Below are 23,358 nucleotides of genomic sequence, written 5' to 3'. Positions count from 1 at the left end.
CAAATTTTCTTTCCCTTCCCCTCACAAATATCCACCTGCCTGCTTGCCCCATTGGACATTAGTGGAGGAAGGAAGGCAGTCAGAGGATGGGCGTAAGTGTTCAGTCTGCTCTCTGATTTCCATCCTTTGTACTCAACAAATCCCTACTGCCTCTTTCCCACAGCTTGTCCTTCCTAACCCACCTATCCAATGCCTCCCTATCACAGTGGAATGCCTTACTCTGGGAAGAGAACATAAATGCAGGCATGCTTTTGATAAATCAGTATACTGGGGAAAGAACATAGAGTTGCATAACAAAAATTACCACAATTCTTCTCGTTTTGCTATCTCTACTCTTTTCTATTTTTTTTTTCACCTTGAAGGTTCAGATCCAGTTAAAGTTCCCACTTCCCCATTCCATGACCACATCATCCCAACACTTGCCACCCAAAGGTTTTTCCTTGAATTTATCAGGGATGATCAGAGGCAGCCTGGTTCTGAGAAAAAGCTCTTCAGATGTAACTGCTATTCTTCCAAACTTGAAATTCTAAGCACTTTTCTACATTGACTGCATATTAGAATCACCCAGGAGCTTAAAGACATATTGTTGTCTGAGTCCCATTCCAAAGACTCTGATTTAGTGGGCCTGGGCATCAGAAGTTTTTAAAAATCTTCCCATGTAATTCTACTTTATGTCCAAAATTGTCCAGCTTTATAGTAAGGATATTGTCGTGGATTCTCTCAATAGTTTGCATTGTGGATTTCCAATTCTTTTATCAAATAAATTAAAAGGGAAAACTGCTAATGTTTGTAAACATTGCTGAAACTTTTCAAGCCCAAAGCCCACAGAAGTTAATGCCTTTGCTTTGTACAGTCTTCTTTTAGATTCTTGCTTCTTAAAGTATTATGCATGAACTAGCAGGATATCAAGATTAATTGGAACGTGTTAGAAATTTGGAAACTCAGGCCCTAGCTCAGGCTGCTATATTAGAGTCTTGAGAACCACTAAACCTTTAGCAAAAATTATTTTGTCCACCAGCCCCTTACTATGCATACACGAAAGGAATCGAACAAACACCAGCTTGGGAAGGCCTTGTCTTCTCTTGAGTCCCTGTCTGGGGAAGTTCAAGGCTGCCAATAGAATTTACCATTTGTTCCAGTCAACACCTAACTACAGGCTGATAACTTCCCCTTGTCTTAGAACAATTTATTTTATAAAATTTCAATTTAAATCCTTTCTATACCTCAAAGGCACATATGCATCTTTTACTAACCAGGAGCCAGAGTGTTTCTTAAAGCCCTGGGAACATCCCTTTGAAATGTAATTATCAAGAAATATAGGACTGACTCCCAGACACTGTGAGAGGCAGAAAACCTAACTTCATAAACTTGCCAGTCAGTACAGTCACAGAAGCTCTGATCACATTGACCCCTCCTACCAGTTCTTTGTAATTTTCCACTTCTCTGCCTGCGCCCCCCCTTGCCATTTCCCTCCTAACCCCCTCATTCTCCCTTTAAAATTCCCAGTCACTTCTGCACAGATCAGAATTGACTCGGTTCTGCACTGAGAACTCCTTTCTGACCCGAGAATAAAATGTCTTTACTGTGTCCACCTTTTCCAACAGTCTCAATTTCAATGAGCTTTGCAGGTGGTTTTTGTGTACATTAAAGTTGGAGAAGCACTGTCTTGTAATATTTATCATTCCTTCAATAAATTTTTTGGTTCCAGGGATAGAACACAGAGGTACATAACCACTGAGCCACATCCTCAGCCCTTTTTATTTTTTACTTTGAGACGAGGTCTCGCCAAGTTACCAAGGGCCTTGCTAAATTGCTGAGGTGGGCTTTGAACTTGTGATCCTCCTGCCTCAGACTACTCCTTAGTGGCTGGAATTACAGGTGTGCACCACCATGTCCAGCCCCTTCAGTGATTTCTAATAAATAGCTCCGAAGAATAGGCAGGGATTTTTATGCCCACTTGATAGCAGTGAGGGTGCCTGGAGCCAGAGCTTTGTTTAAGGTCAGAGTATACTAGAAATTGAACCCACCTTGACTCGATTCAATGCTCTTTCCAGGATGCCATACTAATAGGAGAGAGAATACAAGGCATATGAGGACCCAGGAGAAAACAGCAGGTAAAAGGGATCACAATGAGGTTTCTACTTTTGCATCCATTGGTGCATGCTTTAAGGCTTTGCTCTTTCAGTTGCAAGGGAACTATTTCAGAGTCAAGTGTCCTCTGGGCATCAAAGAACTCTATTCTGAGCTGGAATCCCATGGATCAAGCTCCTGAGAAAGAAGTCACTGCATTGATCCTGTGCAAATACTTAAGGGTGTTGCCTCAAAAACTGCAGAAACCCAGCCCAGTATGGACTTGTACAAACTCTGCACTGCCACCCACCTGAAGCTAGACCCAAACCTCATCTTAGCCCTGAGCTACAAGCCCTACTATATCGTCAGTCTCCACTTTTCTACTTTCCTAGCTTGACTCCCAGCCTCAGTCTCTATTCTTGCTTTCCTAGATGACATACTTCACTCTCTTCCTCCAGGCTGGGCTGGTCCCTGAATAAATCCTGTTTTCTTGATTCTCATTTCAATACTTATACTCCTGGGCTCATTTGGTGCCTTAGTGGAGACTTCTAGAGGCAGAGCTCCCCACAAGAAAAAAATTCAAACATAATAAATTAATGTATTAAGTCACATTTCATCTTATGTTCCTTCTCTTCCTTACTTTCCCAATTAGACTAAAAGACCAATATGAAAGTGGCTACCGATTTTAAATGTCAAAGTCATTCCTCATAAATGACTAACATGAATGATGGGATGAATACTTCTGATCATTTTCAAACCTCTTACATTATTAGAACTACAGCCTGCCTCCCTACCCTTTATACTCCTGGGGAATATAATTTTTCACTTTCAGATAACATTATGGTAAGTATTTTTATTATTGGTTTTGTCAGAAAAATTTGTACAGGTGATTATTGATGCATAATTTATTAGAGCCAGAGATGATCACTCCTAGAAAAACAAATCTCTGAGGTTAGAATAGAGAACATGAAAAAAGAGATTTCAATTTATAATTTACCTTCATCAAACTATCCCATAATACATAATTTCTTTGAGTATTACTTTGACATTATATAATAAGCCATTAATAGAAAACACACACACCAAGTCTTACATTCTCTAATCTTTAACTCCATTATCAATGTGTCCTACATCTTTTTATTTTATTTTTAAGCACTGGGGATTGAACCCAGGGCCTCCTGCATGATAGGCAAGCATTCTACCACTGAGCTACACCCCCAGCCCCAACTTTTCTTAGATTTTTGAAGACATGAAAATAAAAATCATTTCAAATAATGGTACTCAAATACCACATAAGTTTGTAATGAGGTGCACCAGCCAACTTTAAGCCTCATCTTTTCCAGGTCTTACCTAAAATGATCTGCACTAGTTTCTTGGATTTTTTATCAGTCATATTTTGGGCCTATTTTGCCTCAATGGGCCTAAACAGAAAATTATATTAAAATATGTTAATAATCTATAGTGAGAATATAGTGGTATAAGTGACTTTCCTAACTTTTCAGGGACATCAGTGGAAACAAGGATAAGCCAGGCAGTTTCATGTGATCATTTTTTCTCTGAGGCTGGAACCTGTGCTTTGATTTTCTTAGCAGCTTCCAGAACAGAAAGTGGGTTTACTTTGTCTCCAAATTCTTTTTCTCGGTGTTCAAGAAGAATGCCCTAAAAAGGAAACGAGAGGGAATATCAATCCTCATTCTAAGTCATTCATTCATGAGACAGATGTGGAGCACCAGCTGTCCATCAAGCCTTGTGCTCAAGGAAAAGAGAACATGGATCCCAATAAGGCCTGGCATCTGCCCTGGAGGAATTCAGACTTTGGGGGAAGGTGAATCAGAAAGGCCACATCACATGTTTTGGAGTATGCAAGGAACACTTTGGGATCATGAAGCCAGGAGCTGCTAATTATGATAAGGGTATAAAGCAGAGAGGGTAACTCAGGTGTCCATAGACAGAGAGGCAGGCAAAAGAACATGGCAGCTGAAGAGAACTGAATGAAGATAAAAGAAAAACCCGACGGAGTGGAACTCAGACGTCAGACTTCAGCAGGTGTTGAATGGCCACCTGAGAAGGGAGACCCATGGTTTCCTTTAGTTTTCATAAGAAACTGGAGGCCAATCTTTCGGTACTATGAAACAAAATGCACTAAGACCAGGATATCCCAAAGTAATCCTAAAGAAGTGGTAAAAAAAAAAAGTTTCTTTTGGATGACAGAGGGCATTAGTGATTGAATCCAGGGCCTTGTAAAGTCCATGGTAAGAAAGCATTCTACCAAGAGTTCCATCCCCACCCGTTTTTATTTTTAGACAGAGTCTCACTAAGTTGCCCAGGCTGGCCTCAAACTTGCCATCTTCCTGCCTCAGTCTCCCAAATATCTGAGATTATAGAGGTATGCTACTGTGCTTAAGTTATTTAACCCATTACACCTGAGAACTCAGACTTTAAAAAAAAAAAAAACCCATTATCAGGCATGGTGGCAAAAAAACTGTAATCCTAACTATGCAGGAAGCTGAGGCAGGAGAACCAAAATTCGAGGCCAGTTTTGGCAACTTAGCAATACATGGCTCAAAACAAAAAAATTTAAAAAGGGCTAAGGATGCAGCCCAGTGGTGGAGGATGCTTAGGTTCAATCATTAGTACAACACACACACACATATACACCCCAAAACAAGCAACACCCCCTCCCAAAAAAACCCTGAAAATATGTTGTCATTATTTAGAAAGACTTAAAAAATTAGAAGTCCCACCTCAGTGTAGTGACTATAGGTGAATAGATCAGGAAATTATATTTACTTGCTATTCAATAAAGAGTAAAGCAGGTAGTAAAAATAAGGCTCGGCATCTGCCCTGGGAAAGAATATATAATAACATGCAAAAATGCTAAGGATACCTGCTAAATGAAAAAAAAAATCTAGTTTAGTTAAGGCATCAGTTTCTAAAAATAAAAAAACAAAGCCACCCGGGCATGGTTGCACATGCCTGTAATCCCAGCTACTAAGGAAGTTGTGGAAGGATAATCACAAGTTCAAGGCCAGCCTCAATAATTCAGTGAGACCCTGGCTCAAAATAAAATAAAAAGGGCTGAGGATGTAGGCCAGTGGTAGAGCACCTGAGTTCAATCACCAGTACCAAAGATTAAAAAATAAAAGAAGAACAAAAACAAAGCTAAAGACCATTCAGCTCTGTTCCAATGGGTTGTCTGTGGCGGTCAAGCTCACAGAATGGTTCCCCGCACCTTCCATTATTTGGCTGTTTTCAAATTTTCTATAGCACACATATGTTCTTTAAAGTATGCTTTACAGATTATTATTACAAAAACATTTTAAAATTCCCACCAAGTGGCACTGAGTGCTTTATGTATTAATAATACAAAAAAAGGAAAAAAGAAAAAAGTTCCCATCAAGTGGTACCTGGCATAGTGGACTGTAAAAACTACTCCCAAGAACAACTGAGCAAGGTCCTGATGCTCAGCCAATCCAGTTAACCTTCCACCAGGCAGGGAGAGCCTGAAGCTCCAGGGAGTGCCCACAAAGGCAAACAATACATCTGGCAACATCAGGAATGTGCCAGCCAGCCTGTGAGCATCAGGTGAGTCATCACTAGGCAAGAAAAGGCTGGCAGGTATGCCAAACCCTGCCCTAGAGGCCAGGAGAAAGCAAGGAGGGAGGAGTGCAGGAAACCCCCAGTTCCAGGGTCTCTGGAACTAGAGAAATGTGAGTTCCTGCATTTTATCTTTTAAATTTATACTTACTGTTAAGTTCTAATAAGCCAAGTGAGAGCAGTTACTGAAGTATAAAAGAACTCAGAAATAAAGCCTAAAATCCAAGGATTTCTATTACCTCTTTGATTTCTTCTAAATTGGGGAAAAGTATGCAATTATCAATATTGATAATAAGATCCAACCATGCAGACCAACCCTGTCTTTCTACAGAAAGAAAACAATACTTGTTATAAATTTTAATGTCATGCCCCTGGGCAGGGACCAGCCTAGAAGTCAGACCACCAGTCTCCAGGTCTTCCTCCCATGCCCTGACTGTATCTATTCTGCCCCATCCCTCCATATAAATACCAGCCTTTCTGGTACCACTTTCCAGGGTGGGGTGGGGGATGTCACAACAGCCCAGGGTCCAACATGGAGCACCCACCCACCTAACTCCTGGGTCCACAGACTCCTCATCTATCTTTTCCATGCTCTGCTTCTGGGGTCTCCATGTTGACTCTAGATCCTAATAATCAGAGCCCATAACAGTCCATCTACAGCAGGGTCAGTGACCTCTCTATGCACAGCCCTGACACCAAGACCCTCAGAGGGAAAAACACATTCTCCCCAACAAAACCTCCTTGCCCCTTCCCTTATCAGGCCTGTTTTTATTCCTTCTTTCCTCTTCAGTTTTCTCCATCCTTGATGGCCTGGAAATATGCAAATAAAGTACATTTATAAGGATAATAAAATGATATTTTCATTTGAACACAGAAAACAGAACCTGAATCAGAAAATCCTGGGTTCAGACCTCAGCAGTGCCACTGCTGAGCTGTATTCATTGGTACAGTTGCTCATCCCCTCATGGTCGAAGCTCTTTGCAACATGATCAGAGTCTCACAAGGTGAAGAGTGAATGGACTCATCTATGAGGAGCCAGCAGGTGTGTGGCAAATGACCACTGCCCTCCCTCCCTTTCCTTACCTTCCACGGTTTTCTTGAATGAAAGCCAGGAAAACCCAAACAGGCAAAGTAAACCCCCATTCTAGATCCCTGATCAGGGCCTTGTGATCAGAGACAGATACCCAGAGATGCCCAAGGAAACATTAAGAATGTACCTGCTTTCCTGGTCCCACCACAAAAACTCCCCCGAGGATGAAGCCTTCGCCTTCTAGGTTTCCAGAGAAGCCTCCATTCCAGGCCCGGAAGAAGTTGTACCATACACCCAGACGGACAAATCCCATAAACATCATCTTGCGCCTTTGTGGACCATAGAATTTTTTCTAGGGACCAAGAAAGATAGACCCCATATGAAGAGTCTTTATGCCTACCCCTCCAGGGAGGAAGTTTCCCTACAGGGTATCTGTTCTCAGGCAAAGACACAAAGACTGATAGTTCCTGTCCTCTCCCCATTTAGCACACACAACTCCACCACAATGAGCCTCAACTGCCAAGGACATGAAGAAACTTGCCAGGTTTGTCATCTTTTAATTTTTTTTTCAGTACTGGAGATTGAACCCCAGGGCCTTGTACATGCTGGGCAAGTACTCTAACTCCCAGCCCTGGGTTCAGCTTCTGATTTCAAGACAGGCCCAACCTAGAGAAATAACTCTAACTTGACCTTATCACTATTCTCATACCTGCAATGATGCTACATTCTGCAGGTGAGGAATGGAGGGGAAAGCAAGAGAGCTGCAATACATTAAGGGTTGGGGGTTTGTGTTAAGGTCCACCTGTGTGATGGGGGAACCCAAGTGGGCTTCGGCTACTGTCCACCTCCTGGATCACACTGCATGAAAGGGTTTTAGTATCATTGAAGAAGGAAGCTTTCAAGCATCTGATGCTCTGGCTCATAGGGCTGGGGGAGCCCCAGCAAGTCCAGAGCAACAGAAGGGGAGGCTGGCCTCCAGCTCCATGCTAGATTGACCCTGAGCCACAGATCTCTCCATAGCTGAGCCCAGTCCCCATCAGTATGTGTCTCACAAGCTCACAAGACATGTACCTTTTCATCCAGGAAGATGTCTCCTTTGAAATAAGGCTGAAAGTCCTTCACTTCAGTCCCAACCTTTTCCTTTACCACCGCATAGAGGGGAACACCCAGGTCATCCAACTTGGGTTTCAGGGAGGACAGGTCCATAGCCTCCTGTGGAAGATAGGGAGGTCCAGGGGCATGAACTCCTGATGTTCTGCAGCCAACAAACCTCTCTCTACATAGCACCAGAGCGTGGCTGGCTCTGAACGTAGGGACCAGAGGCAACAAAATGCCAGAAGTATTTGTGCAGCCCAGCATGCACCTGTCTCAGCTGAGCACTAGGCATCAGGAAAGGGCATCAGAAGCCATCCTCAGTCCAGACTTCTTGTGTTTTTCACTGTGGAAAGAACAGCTAGCTTCCTCTCATGGGTGTTTCAACCACAGCCTGGGGTAGGCAGCCATAACAGTGTCGCCTCTACTCCCAGCCATGACACTTCTCACCTATCTCATCTTCCAGCTGCTCTCTGGCCTTAGACCAAACTAGTACAAGGGACCATCAGACACATGCCACACAGTCCACCCTCCCAGGGCTTGTGCTCAGTGGTCTCCCCTCCCCTGCTACCACTTCCTTTCTCTTTTCAGCTCAAACTGGACTCTCTGGAAAAGCATCCCTGATCTAGAAAGATCTCCCTGGCTAAGCCTATCCAGTCTGTGACGTTCTATTTCTGTTTCTCTGTGTATGTTCTTTTTTGTTGCTGTTGTTTGTTTGTTTGGTTTGGTTTGGTTTTTTTTTGGTACTGAGGATTGAATCCAGGGGCCCTCTACCACTGAGTTATTTCCACAATTCTTTTTTTTTTTTTTTTCTATTTTGACACAGGGTCTTGCCAAGTTGCTGAGGCTGACCTTGAACTTGCAATCTTCCTGCCTTAGTCTTCTGAGTCACTGGGATGATAGGTGTGAGCCACAACTGGCTCTGTGCATGTCTTCTCTAGCTTCCCTGCTTGGCTACATTTTTTTGTGCTGAGTCTGTGGGATACCACTAAGGTGAGGATTGTCACTTAATTCCCAAATATATCTCATATTCAGAAACTGTGTGTTCCATTTATTGGTCCCTCAGTGCATAGAACATGACTGGATATAAAGAAGGTTGCTAAATACCAGGTGGAAAAATTTGAAGGTGGAGAACGTAGCTGAGCTGAGCAGTTCAGACATCCTTGACCCTCATGAACTGGTGTGGATAAGTAAATACTGCACAGATCACGGTAAAGCTTTAACTTAAGAACAAATTATTTTTTCACTTTGAGTGCCAGAATTAAAGGACTAGCAGGAAATTCTTTTAAATGAAGCCTGCTTGCTTCAAATACAAATGCACTGCTGTATGGTGGCAACTACATTTACATTTTCTAGAACAACAACAACAAAAAGTTGAAGCAGAATTTACTATAATACATTTATCAAGAGCTTCAGTGAGTGGCAAATTTTGCCCAAGAACCAGGAGGAGGGACTATAGTGTCTGATGTGGTCAAAGATCACCTGTTGGAGAAGAGAAGCTTTTTTTTCACTTGCTTTTCCTGGGCTCTTTATCTGGGAATGTCACTGCACAAAGCTGTGAAATGGAAACTGAGTCAAATACCTTCTCCTCAGACCTCCCCAAATAACTCAGACTGACATCCACCCATCTTTTTTGGAAAATTTAAGTTTCCACAAATGTTCTGCCAGGGCACAGACCAACATAGAGGAAAACAGGCTGCAATTAGCAAGCGTTATTGCTCTTGGAACCTTCTGGGTTTCACTGAGATCAAGTCATAACAGGCTTCAATGTTGGTGTGTGGAGGCATTGCAGATTTGGAATCAAAAACTCTTAAACTCCACCTCTAGTAGTAGACAGAAAAATGAGCCTCTAAAGATATCTGTGTCCCAATTCCTGGAACTTGTGAATATGTTACATTACATGACAAGGGGGAGGGAGACTGAGATAAAATTTAGTCTGTTAATCAGCTGACCTTGAAGTAAGAAGATTATATGGTTGGGCCCAATATAATCACTAGGGTCCTTAAGTGTGAAGAGGAAGGCAGAAAAGTCACTGTCATCGGAATACAATGACATACAACCACTTGACCAGCTAACTTTTAAAACAGAGGAAGGAGGTTATAAGCTAATGAATTCAGGAAGCTGGAAAAGGCAAAGAAATGGATTATCCCCCATAGCCTCCAAGAGGAATGCATGCATATTCCATTTTGGAATTCTGACTTCCAGAACTCTGAGGCAGTTGTGTTGTTTAAAGTCACCAAGTTTGTGGAAACAGGACATTAATATACCTCCTTAGACAGCATGACTTTGTTACAACGTCTACACCATTGTTTCCTCCTCTGCAAAACGGGAGTAGTAACAATCAGCTGTATTTTCAAGAGATATGAGGAGAAACCAATGGGATGACAGGCAAAAAATGCCCTGAGGGGGAGACTCTGCAGGACAGGCTGTGCATCAGGGTATAAGTGGATTCTCCACTGGTCCACCACACAATTAGAAGAGAGACCAACAGGGCTGAAAAGGAAATCCCTCAGGGCTGAAGACGGCAGCCAGAGGAATAGGATGATAATCTTCACAGGGCCAAAGCCAATAGCTTGGGAAGCCAGGCGGTCTTGTGAGTAGGAGTACTGTCATCCCCAGTTTTCTTCCAGGCAAGGAGTGATTTCAGAACTTGGTGCTTCTGTTACCAGATTAGGCAGGCCACCAAACCATTCTGGCTCTCAGTTTATCCATAGGGGCCTAGGCCACTGCAATGTTTCCTTTGATACTAGTATTTTGTGACTTAGAAATCACCGTTCCTGCCTTCCCTGATGTGCTTCTTCACTTACTGGGCAGACAGCAGTGGCTTCCCTTTGAAGGGCCAACCTGGAGACCATCCAGTCAGTGAGTCCCAACTTTCATGGATTTCTCATGTCAAATGCACCCACACCATCAGCTTAACTAAATCCCTGCCAAGGTACAGATCCTGTGAGACCATAGCTTCCATACTGGACTCCAAGTGGGTCCCTAATGGGAGACTGACAAGCAGGTCTGTTCTATACCACCTTAAAGAGCTTCTCCAGGTGCTGCAGCTTTATCACAGATGGGCGCTAACCATGCCCATAGCAATGTAGAAGAAGTTTGTGTCTGTGCTGCCCACTGGAAACACTGAACTGTACCTCAACTTGGATTAAATGGGGGAGAACACAGATGTCACAACACAAGGTGAAAGGCTTGCAAGTATCAAAGGGAAGACAGATGTGTTGCTAACCTCAGTAAGAGACAGCAAGTTGCTAAAAAGCAGGAACAAAATCTACATCAAAAGAAATATCCAGAGCAAATAACAGAACAGCCCAGAGTTGACAAAAGGCCACAGTAGGCCTACAGGCCTTTGATCCTGGCTGGCAATGCTCTGGTCCCCACTTGCAGGGATTCTTTTCTCTGAATTGATCTTCTAAGGTACCCACCTCTCGACACAGAAAACAGCCTGGCCTCCGCACAGCCATAATCACAGCTCCACTCTTTTCCCATAGTTCCTTTGCTTTGAAAGTCCTTGGTTCTAAGGGGAAAATAAAAGGAAATTCAGTATCTCCTCCTGGCCTTCCAGTCCTGACCCCTAAGCAGCTCATGATCTGCACTAAGCCAAGCCAAGGTCAGAAACCAGGCTTGGGAGAGGGCAAGGACAGGCATTTCACACATGGGAGGGGGGAACCACACTCACACAGGGACTATTCATCTTCCTGAAGAAAGTTAATAACACTTACAGATCCTATTACATATTCAAAGGCCCCTCCACATAAAAACATTTTCAAATATGAACATTCCAAACTGTGGCAGAATGGCATTCCTTTTATGGCCAGTGTCACTGAACATTGTAACAATTCTGTAGGTCAGAAAAATAGGCAAACTGAAAATGTCTTGTACTTTCTCTCTTTCTCTCTCACACATACACACACATACACACACACATACTCTTATAAAAATATTCAAAGGAATTAAGACAACAGAATTTTTTTAAAATTACCTCAGTTATGTAAACTGCAATGTTATTAATAGAGTGGGGTAGATGTCCTACAAGGAAGTGATTAGGGTAGATAGTACTGTAGTACAAAACTGTAGTACAAGATTGTCTCTGATATCAGATTGAATTTGAATCTAGAGCTGTGTGATCGTGGGAAAGCCGTTTTTCCTCTTTGAATCTCAGCTTTCTCATTTGCAAAATGCATATAAATATATGCAGTTCTACCTTGGGCAGCAGGGATTATTAAAAAGAGAATATAAAAGTGTTACTCATGGTGTCTGGTCATAGAGTTAGTGGGGGCTCAGTAAGTATGAACCCTTATGCTTTAGTGTGCCATGTTCCTGTGGGGGGCTATGTGAACAAAAAAAGGGAAGAGGGAAGTGGGGGAGACTGTCCATAATCAAATGAGACTGGGAAGCCTGGGGTAAACAAAGGCTATCAGGCCTTCCTCACACCTTACTGAAGAGGCCCTCCATGAGTCTGCACAACCACACAACTGCCTTCCTTTGCAAGCTTCCTCACTTACTGAATGGATGACAAAGGCTTCCTCTCAGGACACTAATCTGGAGACCACATAGTCAAAGAGCCCCAGTGTTTACCAGTCAAACTTCCTTGCTACAACTGAATCCCCACAGAGTTACAGCTTTAATACTGAGAACACACAGCTCTCAGCTGCCCATAATGGACTCCAGAGGGAAAAGTGTTCCAGAGGGAGGTAGAGAGGTATGTCTGTTCTGAAGTGTGGCACTAAAATGCTTTCTCTTGTACTGCCTAATTGGGGGCTGATTATGCTCTATTAACAGCAAAGCAGACCTCCCATTTCAATAAGCAAATTCCTTCTGAGCACCAGGTCCTGTGCTGAGCATCAGGAACGTGGAATTAGATACACCATGTTTCTCAGCCTTATCTGACCCAGAGACTTCTTTATTTAATTACTTTTTTGCAGGGGGGAGGGGTGGCACATTGATGATTCCACAAGCCTGGAATTGCTCAGAAAACTTTCTGGAAGGTTTACCAAGTGATGGCATAATACATGATTAAACATTATGAAGTGATTTATCATTATAATTAGATAATAAGAGTGAACAATAATTTTGATAAAAAAAAGGTAAAATAACATATCAAGATCATAACTTTATAATAACATGTACATATGGAAAGGAAAATGCTGGAATAAAAATGATGACTATGTTAGGAAAATGGAACTGTTGGTAATTTCAAAGTTTACTAAATTTTCCCTAATGTTATTATATTGTCTCTTCAAGAAAAAAAATAAATAAATAAGCAAGCCTGCATGCCAGTACCTTGGAAAAGTACTGAGAACAGCAGGGTGACTACTTACCCTTCTCCAGTGTTTTCAGGTCTATATCTTCCAGATATTCCAGTGCTGCTTTCTTGGGCTTGGACAGAAACATGTCTGTGTTGGCCAGGAACAGTGCCAAAGCAGCAGCCCCCAGGGCTCCTGCACCAATGGACCACATTCCCATGGTGAAGACACTTGGGTCCTGGAGGAAAGACATCTCTGGAGATTGAGAGGAAGGAAGATGTTACTGGTTCCACAGGACAGCTGGAATCTGATCTCCTGAGTAAGGTTCCAAGGCTCTGGCAGGCAGCTGGCCAGGAAGCCAAGGGAGGAGGGGAAGCAGGATCAGAAATGTGGAATGAGGTCTGCTAACCACCTGCCAGTTATTAGAGCTTGAAGATATGACAGATGTGTAATTAGTGCCCCAAGGAACTCACCAGGGGGTCAGAAGTAATGACAGAGAAATGACAGCATTCCCAGGACTTCTCTTGCTGTTCCCTTTCCTTTAGTCTAAGGTGGTGGCCCCCAACTCTGCAGTCCTCTGCCATGCTGTGACCCCTTGACTTCTTCCTTTCCTCTCCAAACTCTGATATTACAACACAAGTGACTCAGCTATGCCTACCTAGATAGGGGCAGCTTTCTCTTCCATGATTAGAGGATACTTGCTTTGTTACCCTACCTTTTTTCCTTTTTAATTGGAAAATCCCCCAGAAACAAGGACCACATTCTATTCATTAAGGCCCCAGCAGGACCCACTCATGGTAGGCAGACAATCTCAGCATGAGATCCCAAATGAGAATAGTTTTATTTTCTAGTTATTGTAGAAATACAGTAGGCTCATGGTAAAACAAAACAAAAAAATAGCAAAGAGGCAATACATAAAATTATGGTTGACAAGAAAGCAAACATCCTCCAAAGCCTACCACCAAGAGATAGCAACTGTTAAACACCTTGTCTAACCTGCCATTTTCCCACTGTGAACAGAACTGCATGGTGTCTGCTGAATGAGGGAAGTAAGGAACTAAGGGGGGATGTGTTATGCCCAGAAGCAAGTGCTTCAGAAGCAGCCTAGCAAAAGGTATCTCTACACAATGTATGGGACTCTGCAAGTGAACTGGAGTCCCAGGCAGATTTTATTGGAACACCGTCTTATTCCCAGCCAGGGCCTGGACACTCAGTAGTAAAATTCCCTTCAGCTGGGAATCCTTATGCTTCTGGGTAGAAAACCCTGGAAGCAGCACACCCCTGTAACAGTGTTAGGGACCCTATCTAGCCTTCCTTCTCCTGACAACCACTTAAACACCTACCCTTCCATTACTTCTCATGCCATCCTAGGATCTGACTTATTCTCCTGCCTTCCTCCTATATCCCAGCCTGATTCTGTGTACTTAGATCGCTAGGGACAGGCCTTGGGGTATATGTGGTTCACTTACCCTCAACCTCAACTTGCCCCTTCAGGACTTGGCTCACACAGAATTTCTCCAAAGACCAAGCAAAAGTCTGGAAATCCATGGGGCTGTAAGGGAGGCACTACAACTTGGTGGTAATGACTTTGGAAAAGAAAGAGTAGGTCAGACTAGTACTAACGTTGGCCTCAGAAGTCCAGATTTGAATTAAGAAACGAAAGAGAACTTCCAGACAAGGGGTGACTAAATGAAAACGGCATTTCAGAAAGACGTTCTGGCATCTATGTACTTGGGGAGAAAAAAACAGCAGAGAGGTCAGTATGTGAATTAGGGAGGGGGTTGCTGCTGTGGTATCTCTGATGTGAGAGACTCTTGCTTGGAGAGGAGTTTCTTAAAACCATACTACTCAAAATGTGGTCCACAGACATGGACTCACCACAAATGTGTGCTGAAATGAACTCAACAGAATTGAATGGTGAAGAAAACAACTCACAAACAATCAAGTTCTTAGACCAAGCAGGAAAGAAACTTTCACAGGCCTGCTTCCAATTCTTTCATGTGGCAAAGTTACGCATTACTGGATTATAGCTCACAGACTAATCAGGAGGAAAATCACAGTTCTCAACCACCTGCTGAGATTCCACAATGCCTGGAACAATGTCTATATATATTTACACATTTCTAAAACATCTCTGGATTTCTGACAAGTGTGTAGGATCCAGGATCATGAGTAGTATCTGATCAGATGTAAACATTTCTGCTTCAGTATGCAAAGGCCAGCTTTAATCTACTCTACAAATAGACTTGCTTTGACTTGGTACATGAATGAATTCAGGAAGTTCAGAGACCCTTAGAGTCAGCTCCACATCCTTAAGATACAACCTGGTTGCACTTAGAGGCAAACAGGCTCCATTCCCCTATTGCCCATCCACAGGCATTTAGCCTGTCTTCTTAAGAGTACAACATGGGAATTCAACTCAACTAGACTTAACAATTATTTCTGAACATTTATACAGCATTGACCTTATTTAATATATGACAATTTGGAACGATATAAAATGAAATGATAAACAATCCTCAAGGAGATGCAGGCCTGGCACACAAATAACAGAAAAGTAGATTAGAAGGTAAAGCAGTTGAGTCAGGGAATGAACATGAGGCTATGGCAGTACAGGGATGAGAGTCAGTCTGGGTAGCCACAGATGCATGGAGAAGTGGCTCTGGAGCTAGTGTAGGACACAAGAAGCAGGATGGAAGGGCTTGAACCTTCTAGGGCTGACTAAACCTGGGAAGGAGACTGACTGGGGCAGATGTCAGGGCTGAAGGTACCATCACCACTCTGGGGAGGTGGACTACATCCTCAGTCCCTGCAGCACTAAGCTGTCAGAGCATTATTAGGATTACTGGTCAGTCAGTTCTCTCCATGAACACACTGTGCCAAGTGGACCTCCAGCAGCTGGCTCTTCTGCCCATGATTAGCAGTGAAAAGTGATTTCTGGAAATACCCAGAGAAGGCACAGGTTCAACCGGTCAGCCAAGCCCCCAGAACTACAAAGCAACCCCGTCCTGGCATCCTGGAGCATGTATGCAACAGCCTGCTGCACAGCCTGAGCAGATCCTGAGTCTTGGATCATAGTTATTCCCACCTAAGGAAAAGGGTGGGCAGGAGGAGCTTTAATATCTAAAAAAAATAACATATTTCCACATGGGCCTCTACGACCACTGACTTCGGAAGAAAGGGGACCAGTAACTCTGAATTTCCTTAGAGTCACTTGATACACATGGCCTAATATACTCTACAGTCTTGTGATACAGAAATCCTCCTGTTTTATAGCTGCCAACACTGAGAAGTTCATTAACTTCCCCACTGTCACAGAGCCAGCAGGTAGTGATAAATGCCACCTGGATCAGGCTCAACAGAAATAAGACTTCAAACCTTGTAATCTTTCTGTCACACCTTGCCCTACTGCATTCAGAAATGGGTCAAGAGGCATAATCTCCTTTGTCTTTAAAGATAATTAAAAAAGATAAACTTATTCTTCAATCATCAAATACAGTCAAATCATGATCTTCTAAAGGAAATTTACCACACACCAGATGTTCCTTCTCCCAGGCCCCATCCCTTTTCCATTAAAAAAGGGTCAGTCTCTCTAAAAGAGAATAACAAAGTTGTTTATAGGAGAGCCAGCCTCCACCAGTCTTCAATCACTCCCCCCCCACCCAATGAAGCTTATCTGATCCTCCTCTCACAGAAGGTGAAGTTGATAAGAACACAAACAAACAACAGATGTGGCAGATCAGAGGCAGTTCAGGTCTAGAAGCTGTGGGGTAGAGAGCATAACCCAGATGTGCTTTAGGACAAGCTGGGCTGATCCCTTCCCAGGCCCCATTTTCCACAACTCCAAAATGAGGGGGTGCCCAGGTACTTAAAGCTCCCAGGTAACATCCTAGGATTCCAGCAGAAACAGCTCACTTTGAAGTCTGAACATTCTTGGTTTTTCACCAACACCCCCAACCCTGCCCATTCAGTTTACAACTTTGAACCTTCCTCCTTCCACAAGGCACCTCCCCTCCCTACAGGGTCCCTATCCCAAACTTCAGGCAGGTTAAACCTGAGAATAGGCACTCACCATGTGTAGCATCCACCCCTGCCTCTTCGGACAAAAAGGCTGACCCACAGTGAATAGGCAGGGAGAGAAGGCAGGGAGGGAGGGTTGGAGGTGGGGCCCTGGAGTCTAGCCTATGCCCCTAAGCTCAGTCACTCCATAGGCAGGACCAGGCCACACAGACACCCTGGGGCTCTCCCCAGCTGCCAACAGTTAATCTTCAGCAAACAAAAAAATGGAGAGCCCTAGCTCTTCAAAAAGTTGAGCAAAGTTTTGAGTCATTCGCAGTCATGCAGATTATAACATTTCCCAAGTGCCAACAGACTCCCCCTCTGCTATCCAGGGAAGACTAATGAAGCAAAGCCCTTAATACAGCCCACATGTCACTTGAACAGAATCAAAGAGCCAGCTTCTTTTCTCTGTGGCAGCCTGCTTCCTTGCCCATTCCTCACACCATACCCAGGAAGTCAGCTAGCATCACTGAGGACCTTCACCTGCATCTATTCATTACCTCCCTTTGCTTTCCCTGCCATGCAAGTGGTTTTTCAACTCATACTTCCTTCCTGAGTGATCTCACCTACTTCAGCACTTTAGCCTCTACCTTGGTATTGACTTCCAAATCCCCAATCCTGCTTTTGACTCAAAGTTTCCACTTGCAGGTTTTGTATCTCTATTGTACCCTGTCAAAACTGACCTACCCTCATGTTAATTTCTCTTCTGGAGTTCTCTCTTGGGGAAAAACACAAGCTTCTAGCCCATTTGTTCAAGCCAGAAACTAGTAGTCACATTTTAATCTCCTTTCAACCTCCCTCCCCATACCTAATTAGGAAGTTCTGTTCATCTTATAAAATGTATCTGCTACCCAATTCTTGACTTCACTGCTACAATCCAACCCCAAGACTGTATTATTTTGCACCCAGTCTACTTCAATAGCCACAGAATTGAACTTGGCCTGACTCTGCTTTTTTATTTTCTTTTTTTTTTTTTTCTAGTTTTTCTCCGGGTTGTACCAGAGCAATCTTAATACACCTTGACCCGCCTATCCTTCCCTTGGTTTCAGACTCTCACAATAAACTTCTTGGCACAGACCTCCAAAGCTTAGCTTCAGCCCACCATTCTGGCCTCCTCCCAGGCCACTAGAGCATCCTTATCAGACCACTCCACAAGCAAGGCTGTGCTACTGCTCATGCCATTTCTTTTACTCAGAATGCCTTCCCCACTCTTGCTAATGAGGTAAATGTCTATCTATTTGTTAAGGCTAAGCACAAATAATACTTTCCTCTAAATTCTTTCCTGAAAACCCTGCCACTTGACTGCTCCCTCACCTCTGATTATAGTGCACATGCATAATAAACACACGTACATGGTTACTGCACAAGTGGATTTCGTGTATTTTACCTACTTACATCTGTCTCCACGATATTATGGCACAATCTAAGGACAAGGACTATTGTTTCACCCATTCCTGTATCACTAGCACTTAACATATAGCCTAGTAATTAGTAGGTGTTACATGTCTAATGAAAGAATCTAAATTTTAAACTCCACAGTGAGGTGAGGTTGAAACCATTCAATTTCAGTGCAGTATGGAAGGTAATTTTGGATGGGGATGGCTTGATGTTAAAGAAAGCACTAAGCCTGGTGGGGTGGCATACACCTGTAATCCCAGTGACTCAGGAAGCTGAGGCAAGAGGACTGAAAGTTTAAGGCAAGCCTCAGAAACTTAGTGAGACTCTATCTCAAAACAAAAAGGGAATGTGGCTCAGTGGTAAAGTGTCCCTGGGTTCAATCCCTAGTGCCAAAAACAAACCAACCAGTAAGCCACTAAACTTATGATTTAGGTGAACTTACATTGAGTCCTAGCTACACTGCTTGCTGGCAGGGTGGTCTGACCTAATCTATGTAGACATTCTGGGGTACATTGAACATCCAGACGCTAAAGTACCCCAAGACTGCAGTTACAAGGATCTGATGGCACTTCAGAAAGTCACAGGGGCACTTGCCACTAGTGCTCTCCTGCTGGATATGCATCCTCACTTCTTCCTTCCCCAGGCCAAACTCCTGCCTGTTCAAAGAGCTGCCTCTAGGCAGAAACGGATAAAGTATTAATAAAATAAAGCATCAGCACTGGGTGGGTTAATTCATGTCCAAAACAAGTATAGACAGCATCATCAAGGGTATTCCTGCCTCACCCAGCCTACCCAGGGAATCCTCCCTTCTCAGAAGGAGCTAGCCTGGGGCAGACAGCACAGAAGGAAGAAAGAGAAGACCAGGAGACAAGGAAATTAAGGGCCTCCTAGCCTCAGGCCCTCAGTGCCAGGCTGGAAGGATATTTCATCTTCCTCTCCTTCCCTTAAAATTCTACTTCAGCCCCTCCTTTACTAAGTTCATGAGGGAACTAAGGCTCATAGAAGGGGCTAGGTAGTGCAAGATCACAAGGGTGACTCAGGTTTGGGTCTACCAAATCCCAGTCCATGACTGTTTATTCTGCATTTATTCTATCTGGTTTTCAAACAGCCAACCATTGGCCAAAAGTCTCTAGAGCTAGAACTATGTAGGGGTTAGGGATCTAGTCAAGAGGCTCAGGGCCTGAAACCTGATTGGTGGCTAAGAGAAATTTGAGTGTCAGACTACTCCTGAACAGGGCCTGGGAAACCTGGTACTTAGAGAGAACACCAGACTCTGCCAGGCCCAATCCTTGGCAAATAACTTATAAACCAATGCCAAATGTTTTCTTAAGGGTCACACTGCCCATTCTTGGCTAAGAAGCTGATCCACACTTTTCCCACTCACAGTAACAAGGCCCTAACAATTCTAGATGCTAAAGAGTTTGAAAATGCTAGTTTAACAACATGTTAACATGGGCACCTCGGGCCCCACTAGCAATAGAAGATGCCCTCCCACCCTCTAGTGTCTTCAATACCATAGCCACTTGCAAAGAGCTTTCACCTACCTGCTGCAGTCTCCAACTCTCAGTTATATTCTCTGGACTGCCTGCCTGTCTGCCTAGCTCTGGCTTAGCCCTCCTCTCAAATGCTAGATTCAGAAAGTTTTGAACAGATGCTCAAAGAACAAGCCATAACTAGCTACCAGGAAACTTTAGGATATGGCTAAAACTGAGGAATGTAGGAACTAGGAGAGGTCCTTTCCTCTGAGAAAGGAGGCTGAAGCTGCAGAGACCCCAAATGACTTAGCCATTCTGTCCCTCACTTGCTGTCTCCTGTCTAGGGACAGAACACCTGCTCTATCAAGTTATATGGGTGCAGATAGGAAGGCAGGGGTTATATTTCAAAAGACACTGCTTCAGGACCCTAATCCTAAACTCTTCCTCTGACTCTGTGAGGTCATTTCATCCCTCTGTACCTCAGTACCTTCTTAAAAACAAGGGTATTTTGAAAGGCTATCATAAAGAATATTTAAAAAACAATGTGAAATGCGGCAATGCACTAGAGAATTGTGAGGCAGCCATCTTTCTCTTCTTTGCAGGGCTCAGATTCATTTATTTTCCCATGAGAGCAAGACATCTGAAGCAGGACACAAAACACTGAAAAACTGCTCCAGATCTCATTGCAGACCTGCTTTGTAGGTGGAGGTTCTAGATCTAGAAGGAACCCTGGCTTAGCTTCACCTCTCTGCTATCTGCCCACTGCACAACACACGCTCCATGCAAACCCTGCAGCAGCTACATACTGCCTTCTGCACCCATAGTGCCAGAGAAGGTAAAGGGCACTGCTTAGCTGTAATCTGTGCCAGAGGTCATTGAGCTCAGAGATGAGGCTGACTCCCTCCACAGCAACTCTGGACGGTTCTTGCCACACAAGCCTCAGTCAAGGGAGACTTAGAGTCTCTGCCCAACCTTTCACAAAGAGGCATGAAAGTTGCCTTATTTCTGAGATACTAACAAAGTCTGGAGCTTGAGTCCTGGAATTCCACTAAACCTTCTCAATACCACACAAGCTATTGAGAAACGTCTTTTGTACCCACTCAGAAACAATAGTCTCAACTACATGGTACGCCCTTATAAAGGAGGCCAGGTCAAGAACATCCAAGACATAATTCCCACTAGTTGTATGAACCTGAGCAAGGCACTGTCTTGAATCAGTAAAATGAAAATGACTGTCGAATCACTTCCCACAGACATGAAATAATAAGAAGATTAAACACATAGGAGCTGCTTTGTACACTGCCTTACAAAGGGTGACACTGATATGATATATAATTCTTCCTTGTTTCCCAATTAATGACTGTCTCAAAAATGGTATCCATATGTTTCTAATGAATGTGTATATTCTGAGGAGTCAAGGTTTGCGATCTGACTCCCAATTCTCAGTCTCCCGGGACAGGCTAAAACAGGTATATCCAAGACTACATACAAGCTGACTTTGTACAGATAGCTTTTTTCAAACTAAATCCTAATTATTTTCCTTTCTAATAAATAATCCACCAGCTGACAGGAAAATTCATTACAACAAAACCCAAATTCCAAGTTGAGGTCTAGGTCAATGGGCTGTGGAAACAGCATGGTGTAGTGGGATAAGAGGCAGAGTCAGCCCCATTGGAACTCTAGTCAATCCTTTGGCCTCGCGGGGGGCTTCCCACTGCACAGCTCAGCACCTCCTGACAGCACCAGGCGGGGCCCTAACTATTCTCGCCCTGTCTCTGACCACCGACCCCTTCTCTGCCAGCTCCTGCACAACGGGGAAGACAGGCTAGTCCTTCGTTGTCTTCTCATTCCCACACCTCTGCACTGTTTTGAAATTTACACTTGGACTCCTTCCAACAATAAACCATGGGCTTGTAACCTCTGGAACAGGGAGAACAGGTGCCTCTGAGACTGTAGGGGCACGGGTCGGTGTGCAAGCAACAGTGACAGGACGCACTGTCAGGAGCCCCTGCCTTCACTGCCTCCTCTCAGGGGTCCGCGCGCCGCTCACCCCAGGCTTAGCCTGGAGGGGTGGGCGTGCCGCAATCCTTTGTCCCAGATATTCTGGCAGGTCGGTGCTACCAGCCTCACTCAATGCCTAGAGCGGGAAGACAAGCGTTCTCGTCCTCAGATCAGCGCCAAGTCGTGGGCTCGGGAGCGGGATGTTCCCACTGATCGCGACCACGCAGAGGTGCCTCGGCGACAGGAAGGAGCCCCTTCCCGAGGAGGTGGTCGGGCAGCCACTAAAGGGACTGCAAGCTCGCGCAGGACCCGCCGAGAGCGCGGACGTAAACCCTGTAAGTGCTCCCGGCGCGCCGCAGACCCAGCCCCGCTAGCCTCCTCACCTGCGCAGCGACCGACCCCGCCTCTGCGGACGTCACCGGCTTCACAGAGCCCTGCGCTCAGCGCCCGCCGTCAGTACTCACGTCCCGCCCTCCTCTCGCGTGGGACTCGGACGCTGAGATCTACCCCGCTGGGATTCCGGGGCGGCCCCGCGCCTGCGCAGTTTCGCGCTGGTGCCGCCGCGCCACTCACACGTGACGGCCCCCGCCCCCAGCGGAGCCGCTGTTCCGCCCCTGCTCCGCTTCCTCCCGGAGCAGCTCGGCTCTAGCGGACAGTCTTGAATTTCCGCGCTTCTCTGGTTGCGTTCCCGGCTGTCGTGGGTTCGCACAGCTCTAGTTTGTTCACAACTCCAGAAGTGTCCTGAAGCGTTTTGTGTTGGTTGTTGTTTGGTACTAGGGTTTAAGGTGCTTTATCGCTGAGCTACATCCCAAGCCCTTTTTTATTGTTTAAAGCAGGGTCTCGCTAAATATCCCAGGGCCTCCGAAGTGTGATCCTCCTGCTTCAGCCTCCCCAATGGCTGGGATTACAAGCGTTCAGCTCCTGAAGCGTTTTTTAGCGCACTGCCCCAATCGGATGTAGAAGCACCTGTCGTGTAGCCAAGGCTGGTCACCTTCCAGTTTTAAGCACTTTCGGGAATAGTCCCGACCCCCCCCCCACCCACACACACTGCGGTTGGAACCCAGGGGTTCTCATCCACTGAGCTACATCCCCAGCCCTTTTGTTTTTGAGACAGGGTCTCAGTAAATTGTGGAGGCTGGCCTCGAATTTGTGATCTTCCTGTCTGAGCCTCCCAAGATCCTGGAGTTACAGGCGTGTGCCACAGCGCTCCGCGATCGAATAGTGTTTTTATTGTTGTTGTTGTTTTAAACTACTACTTTCTCACCCTACTTTTTCTGGTATGGCGATGGAAATATTCAGGACTCATACAAATGAGCATCCCGTCAAGCATTGGGAACAAATTCAGAATTGCCAGCCTCCAACTTATCCTTGAAATGCTGTTTGCAAGGTA

General features: G+C 44.5%; 1 protein-coding gene across 6 annotated transcripts; it reads right to left on the bottom strand.

Moving 5' to 3' along the window:
• Positions 1–2,903: 2,903 nt before the first annotated feature.
• On the bottom strand, positions 2,904–22,507 carry Prxl2a (peroxiredoxin like 2A). 6 transcript variants are annotated; one of them, XM_015500055.2, is made up of 6 exons: positions 22,352–22,507; positions 13,111–13,290; positions 11,215–11,306; positions 7,769–7,909; positions 6,885–7,049; positions 2,904–3,729 (listed from the first exon to the last, which is right to left on the bottom strand). In XM_015500055.2, the coding sequence occupies exons 2-6, from the start codon at positions 13,286–13,288 to the stop codon at positions 3,616–3,618; spliced, it is 690 nt and encodes a 229-aa protein (XP_015355541.1). In that variant the 5' UTR covers positions 13,289–13,290; positions 22,352–22,507; the 3' UTR covers positions 2,904–3,615. The 6 variants fall into 6 exon arrangements, with proteins under 6 accessions (XP_015355541.1, XP_015355543.1, XP_015355542.1 ...); XM_015500057.2 differs by having other exon boundaries at positions 13,111–13,273; positions 22,352–22,499; XM_015500056.2 differs by lacking the exon at positions 22,352–22,507 and adding an exon at positions 22,018–22,302.
• Between the last annotated feature and the right edge of the window lie 851 nt (positions 22,508–23,358).

This window comes from Marmota marmota, unplaced genomic scaffold, assembly GCF_001458135.2.
Source record: "Marmota marmota marmota unplaced genomic scaffold, marMar, whole genome shotgun sequence".
NCBI classification, from domain to species: domain Eukaryota; kingdom Metazoa; phylum Chordata; class Mammalia; order Rodentia; family Sciuridae; genus Marmota; species Marmota marmota.
Note: the sequence above shows the minus strand (reverse complement) of the source record. Positions and strands in the feature narration are given on the sequence as shown.

Bases quoted from the DNA above. Each gene is read 5' to 3' on its own strand.
- Prxl2a (XM_015500055.2), bottom strand. From the start codon at position 13,288: ATGTCTTTCCTCCAGGACCCAAGTGTCTTCACCATGGGAATGTGGTCC. The intron at 11,307-13,110 runs GTAAGTAGTCAC...TTTTCCCCTTAG, and splicing joins CCTGAAAACACTGGAGAAGG to AACCAAGGACTTTCAAAGCA. The intron at 3,730-6,884 runs GTACATTCTTAA...TTTCCTTTTTAG, and splicing joins TGGTGGGACCAGGAAAGCAG to GGCATTCTTCTTGAACACCG.